General features: G+C 38.3%; 1 protein-coding gene across 1 annotated transcript in view; it reads right to left on the reverse strand.

Moving 5' to 3' along the window:
- nbeab (neurobeachin b) overlaps positions 1-14681 on the reverse strand; it is a 214782-nt gene that overhangs the window by 18289 nt on the left and 181812 nt on the right. The window contains exons 45-47 of the mRNA XM_026191618.2: positions 6951-7091; positions 5784-5903; positions 1010-1162 (exon numbers count right to left, since the gene is read on the reverse strand). Coding sequence (XP_026047403.2) covers positions 1010-1162; positions 5784-5903; positions 6951-7091 — 414 coding nt within the window. The remainder of the gene's footprint in view (positions 1-1009; positions 1163-5783; positions 5904-6950; positions 7092-14681) is intronic.

Consider the following 14681-nt stretch of genomic DNA (forward strand, 5'->3'; position numbering starts at 1 on the left):
CAGCTTGTTAGTGTCGGTAATCGTGGTTGTAGGTATTGCCCGTAGTGCTGCATTAACATCATCTAGCAGACCTTCTGAGGGTACTTCACGTAATCTTGGTAACCGGCTACGGGGGATCCAGGTTTCAAGCTTGGCCATGATCCTATTTTTCAGGTCAGTTCCTCTCGCACTCAACGATCCTTCTCCTATCGCACTTGGGGCTATGTACCCAATCTCGGGTGGGGGTGATGATATCTCCCCCCTGACCTGGCGTCCTGACTCCTCCTTGCCGTAGCATTTGTGTTGTACCTCGTCAATCTCTAGCTGTGAGAGCAGTCCCTTCTTTCGAATGTTGGAACACTGAGCTACTAGTTGTTTCGCCGTCATTGTGGATGTTGGGTATCGAAGAATCCATAGGTCCCTCATCCTATTCATGTAGCCCCTTCCGCCGGGGTTACTTGCGTAGTAGCATTCCAACAACGCCCTGTTTTCGTCTCTTGCCCACCGATGCCTTCTTGTTCCAGTAGCCCACTTTTCGTCAGGGTGCCTCAACACCTGACGCGGACCTTGTTGATCTGGGCGACGTCCGAGCCGGCATGCCTTCATATTTATCTGTCTCGCTCATGTCTGCGGTAGGCTTGCTTAGCATAGGGGACCCTTACTGGATACAGACGCCCCAGGCAGGAATCGAACTTGCGATCCTCTGTTCCAAAGGCGTGTAGTCTAACCACTACGCTATCCAGCTGCTCTCTCTCTCTATATATATCTATATCTATATATATATATATATATATATATATATATACATATATATATATATATACATACATACACACACACACACACACATAAATTAATAAAGGCAATAACTCCTAATTTCATTACAAGATGTAAACGGAAAGTATATTCTTTATATTAACAGACACTGGATACAACGTGGAGGATGCAGAGGTGTATGTATGGATAACTGTGGTCAATATAATTATAGTTATAATTATAAAATGTTGTATTTGACATGACTAAACCTTACCATCCTGTTTATCCTAACAAAGTCTTCAGGTTTCTTGGCCCAGGCTGGCAGGTCCACATCACAAATCATGGTTCTGTCTTCTCTCATTCCCAGATGGTAGCCATTGCTGTTGACAAACATCTCCGGGAGGTAGTAGAACTCAGGAATCAGTTCCTGAGGAAGAGAGACATTTCCTTTTTTACAGCTGACTGGTAGGGCAATAATGCTTAATACATACTCTACACTGTATAATCACTGAAAAATCCAGCCATGTGCAGGAAATCACATATGTAAGGACCGAGCCATAAAAAACAGAGGAAAAAAAAAAGCTCTGTATCCCACTGCGATGAAGTGAGAATTCAAGGGGAAAGGTAACACAAACAAACTAAACAGCAGGCCACGAGAAGGCGGTGAGAGGTGCTAGTCCAGTTATTCCAGGCAAAGGTGTTAGGTGTGTTAAATGAAACGGGAACGGAGTTGGGTTTTTTTCCTTGGTCTTTGGGTTCTTGTGATGGGGTCAGGACCTTGCAGTGGAGGGGAATTCAGCCTGGTAAAGGAGGCCCCTATGTATAGCCTGGTGTGATTCTACACATGGAGAAAGAGGGCAAATATTTACCAGAGGTTCTAGACAAGACTATTCCTAAAGGATTTCTCATGTGTAGAATATCCTAGTGATGTTTCTTCATTTTTAACACAGTAAGTACACATAGCACTACTTGCTGCCATCAGTCTGTAACAACTACGAGTTGATTTTTACAAATAACTGTTATCATATCTATTTAATTAGCCTTAAAATCTACAACAATTCTCACAATTCCATTGTGTTTGCCACCACTCCACTAGTAGATGGTATTTTCACGCTAAAAAAAAATGGAGCAACATTTTAAACCTTTCAAAGAAAATGGAGGAAACAAGCACATCAGGATGAAACAAACACATAACCTGGACCAACTGAAGGTACGTCTGAGGAGAAAGGAAAAGTTTACAAGTAGTTGTACTTATTAACCTTTCCTTTCTTCTCAGACGTAAAAAACTTTCTGTGGCTGAATTACGATGCAAACTTTAATTTTGTCAGCACTACTCAGAAGCAGTGAAAACGAGTAAATCAGACAAATCCTTGTTGCGGGAAACAAGATATTTAGAATGGATAATATGAATTTTACATTTCATGCTTGTGCTACAATACTGGCAACCTTTATAGCACCAGTGCTATAAGCTAACAAAGTTAAGTACAGCCCTGATAATGGACTACAGAGCACTGGAAAATAAATTCAATACACTAGATTTCTTTCTGAAATGCTGTAAGTGCTTCTGTCATTTGTTCTCCAATGCCATGTGGCAAGACGATGCAGGGCAGCCATCTAAGCCTTACTCCCTCAGAGATCAATTATGTCACTAATAGTGTTACATTCTTAGTGGATATCATAGCTCTTCTGAAAAAGAAAGCAACAAATCAGAGAAATCAGAGACTCTATCATAACTCACAAAAGCGCACGAGAAGATCTTCGCTTGGTCTGGAAAAATATTTTGTTTCTCAATGAAAAAAAGCCATTTGTAAAGCTAAGACATCTTACTACTCCTTACTTATAGAGGAAAACAGGAACAACACCAGGTTTCTTTTTCTCAGTATGGCCAGGCTGACAAACACTCTACACACTAATTTTAACCAGTAACGACTTCACAAATAGAATTTCAGTAGTTAGGGAAAGTATTCACAGTTGTCCCACCTATGTAGTATTAAGTATGACAACTACAACTGTAGCTATTTACTTAAACTCTGTATCTCCTATTGGTCTTTCATCTTCAATAATTTCTTCCTCCAAACCATCAGCATGTCTATTAGACCCCATTCCTATAAGGCTGTTCAAAGAAGTCTTAATCAGATTTACTCCATCTCCCTATTTTCTCTTTTTTTCTTCTCTCTTTCATCTCACTCACCAGTTGCAGCAGATGGCTTCCCCACCCTGAGCCTGGTTCTGCCAGAGCTTTCTTCCTGTAAAAAGCAAGTTCTTCCTTTCCACCACCGCAAAGTCCTTGGTCAAAGGAGGTTTTCTCTAGAGTACTGCAGAGTATTCACCTTGCAGTATAAAGCACCTGGAATTGACTGAATGGGCACTATATGAATAAAGATTAATTGAATTGAAGTGAGTCATGTATACTTTACTTCTGACTATTACCCAAAGCACATTATGTGTATTGGGATAGAGTTTTTATGCCAGTCAGCCTTTTATATATTTATAAATGAAAGAGACCTTACTTGAGCCACCATACATAACAAAAAAAGGCATAGAAATGCTGCAAAGACTGTCTTGGAAAGTCACAAAAATATCAGCTTGTAAAAAGCTTTTCTTTTTATTATTTATTGATGACATAGTTATAGCATTATTAGATTAAATAATGACCTGTGGCAAACAATCCATAAAGTACTGCATACGCAAAAAAAATAAATAAATAAATGCTGACTTAAAAGTAAATTGGTATTTTGCAGTTCCCACTGTGACCCAGTTCTGATCACTCTAAATGGCTAAGTGAGTCAAGCATTTGCACAGCCAGGCATATGCACACAAGGAATGTAGATCCTCCACTCTGTCCTCATTAAAGACATGTACAAAAGACAAGTTAATGTCTACCTTTTAGCGTGAGAAAATAAAGCAGGGTACAAGTACCTTAACTCTTTGTATTTGGCTTGTTTTATGAATGCAGTGTTTGTCAGATTCAGTGGTCCTATGGAGTTTTATATTGCCTATGGGATACATAACGTGCTGGGCTTTCAGGCAGCCATAAATCACTGGGTTTTGAGAGAACGAGTTAGCATGACATGGTACAGGCCAATAACCCTGCTGGTCTGCTGTTGGTCACATTTCACCCTCTGCACACGACAGGGAAGGGAGTAAAGTAGCCATTCCTCTCTGCTTCCTCCTGTCTCTCACATACACACAGCCACACTTTCCCTCCTCTTTTTCATTTGTAAACTTCCTGCCGTAACTCACCACCAAGCTGTTAAAACTGCCAGCTCCGTTTTCAAGCCACCCTCCCATGGCAGCCATTAATTCTGCAACAGCATTGTAATGGGCTAACAAGTCAATCACACAAGCCTCCGTTGCTTTACACTGTGTCACCTTAATGACATGTTCGTCAAAATCTGTCACCAACGGAGTGCTGCTGGATTCTTTCAGACAACATGGTGGCAGTTCTCTCTGTGTGCATGAAGACGAACGTGTAGATTTGTGTCCAATACCTCCAAGAAAAATCTCCTCGTCTTTGCCCATAGGTGGCTGTGCCAGCTAAACATAACTACATCAGTGCACACCGAAATAAATGAGAAGTATGGATGCACATTAACATTAATGATGGGGTGGTCAGGGAGGTGAGGGCTTGGTCGGTGAAGGGTTGTTTCCATTTGACTTGCTCTTTTAGGAGGTCATCCCCATCAGGGGTTCAGACTGCCTTGGTCTTGTTGTCATTACTGCTGGAGGAGGTTGGGGTTAATGAAGGAGAGACCCTGGTAAAAAACAAGCTCCCTTTAAATTAGAGGCTCAGTGGGCCGGCTTGGTGTACTGGGCTGAAATGACCTTAACCCTGTACTCTCTGCTGGGTCTGGGAATGGCATTTTTGTGTCTGTCTGGCATGCATGGAGACCTGTTTCTGTGACTGCCAGACAAACAGCCTATCCTTTTCAAAAGAAGGACTATGCTGAGCAATGTTGTTAACACAGGTATGCGGACCAAAATTACACATTTAAAAAGACAATTTCAATAGTTTGGAAGCTAAATCGTTTTTTAAAAGATTACAGCAAATAATAACGTTAAATTTCCTGATAGTTTATCATGTTGCACTATGACTAATTCATACAAGCTCTTGCACAATATTTTCCTTCTACTAATGCATTATGAAATACTGGTAGCAATCCTGTAGTTTCACGCACAGTCCAGCAGCTCTCCTAATAGATCACTGGCAATGCTATGTGTGTAAAAAGAAATGCATGCAGACATACAAGTAGTTGAAAGTAGACTGTATTTGTTAACAGGGTGGCGTTTGACTATTCAGTTGTTCACTGGTTTGCAGCTTTCTACCTCTGCCTCACATGGATTGCTAGCTGCTCTCCCCCACATTCTGGCAAGTAAAAGCTCTGTCTGTACATAAAAGACTACATTTTAAATAGCTTTTGTCATTAATGCTTTATTAATTGCCTGCGGCAACACTACCCGATGCAGGGTGTGCTGGAAATATATGACACTTTGAGGTCAGTGTGTATCCCTGCTGCGTGTTATGCAGTGGGCAAAACGGAGACAAATCAGCAGGGTTCAGCGTTTTCGATGACTGCTCTGTGGATTTGCGGAGAGATGGTTTTGTTTTTCTCTCAGATGCAGACTTTGTTCAAAAGCAGGATTGCTCTACCTCTGAGATAGTTTGCTCTCTGCATGAGATAAATCAAATGTGCATAGGGTATTCCCGTGCACTACAGCTCTTTGAGATTCACTGTTTGGAAGAGGCATTTATAATTGATGGTATATATTTTTGCAGTGGTTTTGAGGCACAAAAAGGAGGAGAGCATATGAAAAAAAGGCTTGGTTTGGTATTTTGCAAAATATATAGATGTATGCTATATTACTATAATTTTGCATTGACTTGTGCAATAAATTCTTTTCAACCATCTTTGCTGTAAGAATTGCCTTTCGAAGACCCACAAGTCCACAACACAAGCTTTAAAAAGGAAACTAGCAAGGAATCAAATGTATATCAATTGTATTTATAGATACAGATGTTTTAGTATATCCTTTGTTGTGATTCTCACCTTTACATCTGAGGTGTCCCTCTGACAGTTTCTCCAGGATCGGGAAATGCCTGAAAACGTGCGGTCGGGGTGATCGAATTTGTTGTTGTTTGCACTGAGGAAGAACATGGTGAAGGGCTCCTATAAGGAAAGACATGTATTCATCACAAAAGTCAAATATCTCAACCCAGATTTAAAGTCCTGATCATTATTTTCTCACCCTCTTGACATCTAATTTGATTGCACCTGTCAAAATCTGAGAATTTAAAATATTTTTTCAACCTTGAGGATTAAATTTTAAATGCACGGGAATAGCCTGAATTTTCTGTATTATTCATTGTTATTTTTTCTGTAGCAGAGATCCTTCTTTCATTGTATCCAAGCCTGAGGGAAAATTAATTAGTGCTCTTCCTGAGTACAGTAAGCCATAATGATAATTGGCTCAAATTTGGTTTTCTTAGACTGAGATGGCAACCATTGCCGGTTGGAGCGGAAGGATCACTCACCAGAGGAAGAAAGAGATTGTGAGAACAAACCCAGTGAGGCCAATCTAACTGCTGTCAAGGGAGCTCCCTCAGTTCATCGGCCTCTTTCTACTAATGACGAGGGGAGGGGGAGAAATACAGTACAAATTCCTCATAAAGCGCCTTCAAATTAGTAAGATTTTTTAAAATCACATGTGCAGCAACTCAAAGAAGTGTTGGAGGTTAGAAGAGCCTTTTTTGTTGGGAACAGACTGGAAGTACATGTTCTTCCTCCTCCTCTTCTAGAGTAAATGAGGACAGTGCTCAGTAACCTTGATGGACATGTCTCCAGCGCTCACTGGGTTGCCTGAAACACATAAACCTGTCACAGCAGCCTCTGTAAATCATTACCCAGCCACTCTTTATTTAGTTCACATATGCTGGTTTACTGGCCTGTGAAATGTGTTTTCTGAGCGCCATTGGTCTAACTCAGGCCCAATCAAATTGAGATGTCGAGCTGCTTCCTGTGCAGAAGCCAACAGACCTCAAAGAAACAGCATCATCAAGTCTGACAAGTGACAATCAACTAATGCAGACAAAAAATGAAAAACTCTCTGAGGTCTGGGTTTGACTTCATTCCTATTCACATACTTGACTAATTCGGGGATTTTGCACATAGTACAATAATAAGAGGGAGGGTAGCTGCAGGAGAGGTTTTACTCACAATTCTGACAAGCCAGTGCAGGGTGGTGGCAGCTGTGGAGTAGTGGGTGTTGTAATGACAAGGTGGTGTCTGGTCATCTTCCCATGACTCATAACGTTCAGTGAAGAATGCTGCACGCTTTGGGTTCAGGGCACCAATAGGCTGAAAAGGAAATGAGGACAAAACAGGCTTAGTTGTGGCAATTATCGATTTTCTTGTATTCCGTTTCCACTTAAAAGCCTTTATAAAGATGTACTACATATGCTTTGTACAGTCATGTGAAAAAGTTGGTTCACCGTCTTTCAGCTGTAAGGTTTTTACACTATCAGGGGAAAACAAATCTGGCTTTACCGGGTTCTAAAATGATTTCAATACAATCTCAGATTAACAAAAACACGATATTTCACACTGTGTTGTTTCTTACTTAACAAAAAACAAAGCCAAATCCAGTGCCCCCCATTAATTTTCTGTGTTGCTTTATAAGTCTCTTGTATCACAGTGGAGGAATCTTGGCTCACCCTTTCTTCACGATATAAAGTTAATTGAAGTTTGCAGGCATTTGTTCATGCACGACTCCCTTAAAGTCCCACAGCATTTCAATCAGGTTCATCTGCTTGATTGATTTCACTTTTTTCCTCCCATTCTGTTGTAAATTTGATTGTATGCTTGGGATGCTAGTGAAGCAGCAAGGGTTTACTTGGTTTCTCATATTTTCTCCTGCAGTTATGCACTTTGGCTTAGTTTTTGTTAATGAGTGACAATGGGTAATATTTCATGTGTTGTTTTTGATCTGAGGTTGTATTTACCTAAATTTTAAGAACCAAGAAAAAACAAATATTTTTATTATGTATTGATATATAAAATCTTAGAATTGAACAATGGTGTACTTACATGTCTGCAAGTCTCATGTTTTGTAAGGCAAACAAACCTTAGAGTTGGTCCTTTTATAAATTTTAATTGACCCTAAAGTCTTAAAGTGTGTTGAGGATTATTTGTCCAGTGCACTGAATTTAAAAGTTTGTGGGGGTTTTTTTCTCTTTGTTTCTTTCCCTACTGTGAACAAGTAGGATGTCACATGATGTAAAGATAAATGTGTCATCATGTCTTTTGTTGATGCCTTCCTTCTTAAGAGTTTCTGACATTTCTGGTTATTTTACAAATAGAAGACAATGCAAAAGCTTTTTTTTAACAAATGATATTCAATCAATGAATATATCAAAGTAAAGAGAGCCAAATAAAATCCTGTTTTTCTATGAATACAACAACAACTACAGTATAGAGTTGAAATAACCAGACATATTGTATGTAGGACATGAAGCTGTCATAGTGGCATAAATCTCAGTAATGAACCTCCGTATATCCTTAAGGGTCAAATGTACAGGTTCAGTGTCTCTGCAGAATTTAGTATGCTGTGAGACAACTTAGTCATTCATTATCTTCTTGTTCAAAATATTCACCAAGCACAGTCAAAATAGACAAAAGCTGCAAATAGCTTATTATTCAAATTCAAAACTGAATAAAAGAAAAAAATCAGTACTACCAGTATTCATGATAATAACAATTCTACTGTTATAACTATAAGCACTCAAATTGAAGTTTAAGCAAGGCTATGTTGTAGTTACTGGTGCTTGCTGTTTTTAAACTGGGCTAGGTTTGCATTTAAGAAAAAAAAATACAGAAATTTCAGTGACTATTTGTTTCAGTGAGGACTGTGCTGCAGAATTTTAAGAATATTCGTAAATAAAATGAAAGATTTAAAAAAAAATTAAGTCATTTTATTCTAACATAAATATTCTGTATTTATATGTTATTCGTTACTGTATACCTGCATGAGTATTTGATATTGCTTTGTTGTTACCACATTCTCATCACAACCACGTTTATTAGCCTGACTTGTAACCACCTGCTTGGCCTGCTAAAGAGCTGGAAATAACAGCTTTTGGCATTTTCTGCAACACTTAACTATAAAAAAATCTCCATAAGATCTAAGGAGACATTTTGAATTTGGCTTATGGTTATTTCACATAACAGAAAGTTATGGGTCCGTATATCAGAGACAGACACAAAAATCATGAACTCATCATTCCCATTATACAGTGTCAACTTAGATCTCATGTTTTTTCAAAAGAAAACTATCTTCTCTGTGAAATAAAAAAAACTAAACATGAGTTCCACTTGATCCGGGGCAACAAGACTAGTCAGTCCTGTGTTGTTTTGCATGCATAATTTCTAAATATTACAGCACGTCTCATGAGTCATCTCCAATCTAAATTAAATTTTTATGTACAAGCAAATCTATGGTGGCCATGCAAAGGTTATAGAAAACAACAATGCTGTATAAGTCTGGAAAAAAAGCATAGAAAATTCATATTTTTGTACATTCCTAAAAGGCACTTTCTTAACTTTGTAGCCCTCACTATTTGGCTCATCATTGCAGTTTGTAAAAACTATAGTGCATGGGAAAACAACATGTGAAGCACACTAATTCCTGCATGGGGATATGGATGATTTGCTTACCTATGATATCAAAATAGTGAGAGTAACATTATAGTCCAAACATTTTTTATTTTTATGGGATTTTTTGCAGTTTTAAAGTAATGAATCCTACTTCACTTATCCTCATAGGAACATCTCAAGCATCTCATGTCAATTAGTTCTCTGTTCTTACTTAAATTAAGAACAAATTAAATGTGTAAATTAAATGTTGCAATAGCTGAAGAATAACTGGACAGAATTAATGTAAAGAAAGCTGCAGAATATTGGAAGGTACCAGTTGGGACATTTGTAGTAATACTGGGTGGGAAGCGGTGGAAAGTTCAGGGCAGACATGGAGCTTTACTCTGGCAATTGTCTGTCAGAGCCTGTTATTCTTCTGAACCCTTAAAGTAACTGTTGCACTGTCTTCTGTCTAAAATTTAAATAGGCATGTTGGCAGGGGTTAGCAGGATGGTGCGTTAAGGATGGAGGGAAGAGATATGTGTGTCTCCTACTAAAACGCTGTGGCTAATCCATGTGGATTAACCCTAGCTGACCTTATTTACACCCAACACACCCATCATGGCAAGCACTTTACTCTGAACTGCTATTCTTGGCTTTAACACAGTGGGGGAGCTAATATTTATTGGGGTGGCCACTCTGATGCTAGTACTTACACATTTGGGTGGCACAGAAAATGAAGTTTTCCTGTATTGTAAATCACTGTAATCAAATATTATATTTGTTGGTCACTTGATCTGAGAATTTGCTTACATAGGCATGCTGCATTTTAGTAGCACATGATAAAGACCAATGTGGACATTGTTAAAAACTGCTATAACAATAGTAGCTACTGAATCGCAATTTCTGTGCATGTGCCCTTTATGGGCTATGTGCATGTGTGGGGTGGTCACCCTTTAAAACTCCACCTGGGTCAGCAATCCTTTGTGCTTTAACACATAGCTGTTTTTAGTACCAGGAAAATACAGTGAAATCTAATAATGCAACACTGTGTTATATTACTGGAGGCTTAGACATTGAGGTAAGCCACAGGCATGGTTTTAAAAGTGTACAATACACACTCTTAAAATTATCAACTGAAGGAAACTTGAGATCAGTTTTTCAGAGGAAAAAAATGATCTTAAAAAACCCCCAGTATGGCTAGTATTTTTAGCAGAAAAGTTTGCTCATTATTAAAAATACTCCCCATAATATGCGCACAAAAAACAAGCAGAAATGATTGAAACGTCACAGCTTTGCATTTAAAAAAAAACCTGCTGCCTAATTATTTAGACCCCATAAATAATCACTGCTATATATATATTTTACATCTATCCAATTATTTCCACTGTTGGGCAAAATCTTAGAGGGTTTTTTGTTTTTTTTTAACCACAGCCTTAGCAATAACTTCAATATTAAACTGACACCATCACTGGGTTTTAGCCCTTTGGCAGCTGTTTCATTTTTATGTGTTTTAAGGCAACAGAATTACTCCCATTAAACATACATTTAGTGGTGAATAAATTGCTTTCTCTGCCTTTTCAATCACCTCATCCAATATGAGAGCCTTAGAAGCATATTGGCAGTCAATATTAATATACTCAGTACCACTGAATCAGTTGCACAGGGGGAAGGGTGACTGGTAATGTAATCAATGGCAGCTTTTCTACCTGGAAGCTGCAGCTCAGAGGTCAGAAGAAATAAAATAAAAGCAGTTTGAGGCTTATGTCTATTCTAACGTTATTAAAAACTGCACTGTTATTGTTTTAGCTGGGTGCAGTCAGTATGAAATCTCAATATGGGAGACTCTCTTGCTCACTACCATCGTATCTGCGTGTGGTGCACTGCACATTCCTGAAGCTCTAAGTCAAAACTAAATGCAGTCTCTTTTTACTTTTTTCAGTCCTTTCTTAAAATCTAATGGCAGTCCACATCAGTGTTAGCACAATTGAATAGACTGAAAGAGAAGTTTATTGAGATCTGCGCAGATTTATGGGGTGATAATAGCCTTGCATGTGACGTCTTGGCCCAGCTGGATTGGGGTGTAAGCCACAAGACGTCTCACACTCTGTAAAAGCACTGCTAGTGTGACTAATGCAGGTTAGAGCTGTATAAAAGATCCAGGTAAATACATGTGACAGGGGGAGAAAAGTGAAGAAAAGACAGCTGAAGGTACTAATGAGAATAAAGAGGAATGCCAAACTGGCAATAGTGGTAAGTTTATAAAAAGGCTTACTTGCTCAGCTTAATATTATGGTACCAAAGAGAAAGCTGGAAAATTTACTAAAATGTGTTGAAATGAGAGAATAGGTGACATATTTTGATGAAAGATTATAACAATTAACTACACTAAGATTTATAATTTGGGTACATTCAAAGTGCCTCTGTACTGTGATTCACAGCTACCAAGACTTCTACCTAAACTAACAGAAACTGGAGCACCAAATTGCAGGGAAGAGATCCAAACACGCCTTAATTGACAAAGTATTTCCTGTTAATTCTTCTGTGTGGCTCTACATTCATTTAAAAGAAAAAAAAAATCCACAGCTAAACACCTTCCAACGTGTTTAGCTGTGCAAGCATAAATGGAATGAGGCATTTTCTATGTCATTTGTAATGTAGTGCAGAAGTGCTTTTTATTTCACTTTCCAGAAAACATGTGAGGATAACTAAACAAACACACTACATGGGAAACCCACAAGACCCAGGTCCCTGAAGAAAAGGGTTTTTCACACATTTGTTAAAGGGTGATTGTTCAAAACTGCACAAGTCAAGGTTGTTATATAGCTAGTACAAACCAAAAATATGAGCTATGAAGCTGACAAATACCAAACTGGGCGTGTCTCACATGATGATAAAGTTGTAAACATACTATCATGAAAACTTTTTGCCCCCTTCTTGACCTGAGTAAATACAAAATATAGCTTGTAAGTGATGATTTCATTTATTAAGGGAAAAAGACTATCCAAACCTACCTGGCCCTAAGTAAAAAAAAGTACTTGCCCCCTAAACCTAAAAACAGTTTGCCAACTTTGCCAGCAAGGACTGCAATCACGCTTTTGTGATAACTGGCAAAAATTCTTTCACATCATTGTGGAGGGATTTTGGTCCACTCTTCTTTCCAGAATTGTTTAAATTCAGTCACACTGGAGGGTTTTCAAGCATAAATGGCCCATTTAATGTAATGCCAAAGCATCTCAATCTGATTTAAGTGTACACTTTGACGAGATCATTCCAGAATCTTATATTTGATCTTTTTGAGCCATTTAGAGGTGGACTGTTCTGTTTCGCATCATTGTCCTGCTGCATAATTCAAATGCAATTGAGCTTCAGAACACAAATGGATGGCCAGGCATTCTTCTTCAGGATTTTCTACTTGAGAGCAGAATTCCTCATCATTCCGTCAGTTACAGCAAGTTGTCCATCTCCTGAAGGAGCAATGCATCTGCAGAACATCACACAACCACCATCCTGTTCGATTGCTGGTATGATGGGTTTTTTTTTACGGACAAGGGGGTAATTGCTTCTTCAAATAGGGCCAGGTAGTTTTAGATAGCTTTTTTCCCTTCAGTGAAATCATCTTTAAAAAGTGCGTTTTGCATTTATCCAATGGTATCGTTATTCAGTGTTAAAATCCAGTCGATAATCTGAAACATGTAAGACAAATACGCAAAAAAGTAAATAAACTCGGTAAATAAATTCAAAGTATAGTTGTTGAACAGTGGTCCGTGTGTAGACTGCATATTAGGGTAACAAAAGCAATGGTCACCTATTTGTAAAGATGAGGTTGTAAACTGAAATCTTGTATTCATGCTTAATAAACTCACTTTATTACTCCAAAATCAGCACCACACTGTAGAGTATTATGATTCACCATCTTAAAGAATCATGAGCACATGTCTGGTTGTACCAAATCCAACTGCAGCTACAATTAGATGATTATTAACAGAGTAAATCTGTACACTAATTGAAAGAAACGTTTGTCTAATTAGTTCTCATTTTAAGCTATGAGCGCAACCAGTTTGTGACAAAATGAAGGGTGACTTTAAGTCCACACATTGTACTGAAATGACTCTGGGTAGCCTGAAAAAGAGACTACATCCATAACATGTTTGCCTAAATAATGCACTCAGCTACAACAGCATGCAGGACTGACACAATGAAGCTCCCATGCAGTTGTTCCAGTGGAATTTAAGCATAAAAAATAAGGACACTTCCAGTTTACCCCAAATTCTGTACATGTCCAAATTTTTGCTATAATACATAAAATCTCTGTGTGTTTTTTAATTTGTCTGTGAATGCTTCCTAGACCAAATGAATTTGAACAACAAAACTTTGCATACAGGTACATCTTGGGTCCTGTAGATTCATATCTATATTAGATATCATGCTGCCAAGTATCCACCTAGCAATGGGGTAAAATTACCAGTTTTTAGCACATCTATAATTGCTTATAAAAATCATTCTATCCATTTTATCTCACAACAATAACATCTAATTTATGATAGCATCACATTGCCAACCAACCACCTAGCCATGAGCTAAAATGACCGATTTTTAGCATATGAACAACAGCTACCCCCACCCCCCCACCCGCTGCCTTTTGTTTTTTTTTGTTTTTTTTTGCCAAGAGCACCAACAGGCCTTGCCCATTAGCATGGGCATGTTGCTACAGGCTTATAGTACACACCTCAATGCCTGGTGTCATGGTTTCCTGTTCCAGTATTAAGAAGGCATACTAGTCTATTGAAAGATGTCTAAGTATGATTGTTTAGGTTTACCTCTAACATTGAATACATCTGAATAATGAACTATGTGGTTGATCTGTGGTAAAAAAAAAGAATTTCCTTAAAACCTTAAAAAACAAAAGGACAAAATGTATAACTGAAACTATGTCCCAAAAATCGAAGTTTAATTAAACTGGTTATGGAGAATGAATGAAATACACCAATGAATAATGTATGGAAATATAAAAAGTTGATTTTCTGTTTAAACAACTGTACAACATAATGTACAATGTCTCCAGTAATGTAAGAAAAGATACAAAGGATTTCACTGGTCGCTTATTCCTGTCATACTCACCATCTGTTGATAAGCAAAAATCAAGCTTTGCTTGCATCTGTTCAACAAACAATAATAGCCTCTTACCTTCTCCTTACATTACATATCACACTGATTACAGATATAAGACCATGAAAACAACAGCTTCAGACAACGCCACACTTTCTCCCATCTGACTTCATTTCTTCTATAACACCTGACCAAGGGAAATGCAGC

This window comes from Astatotilapia calliptera, chromosome 14 (genome assembly GCF_964374335.1).
Source record: "Astatotilapia calliptera chromosome 14, fAstCal68.1, whole genome shotgun sequence".
Classification (NCBI taxonomy): domain Eukaryota; kingdom Metazoa; phylum Chordata; class Actinopteri; order Cichliformes; family Cichlidae; genus Astatotilapia; species Astatotilapia calliptera.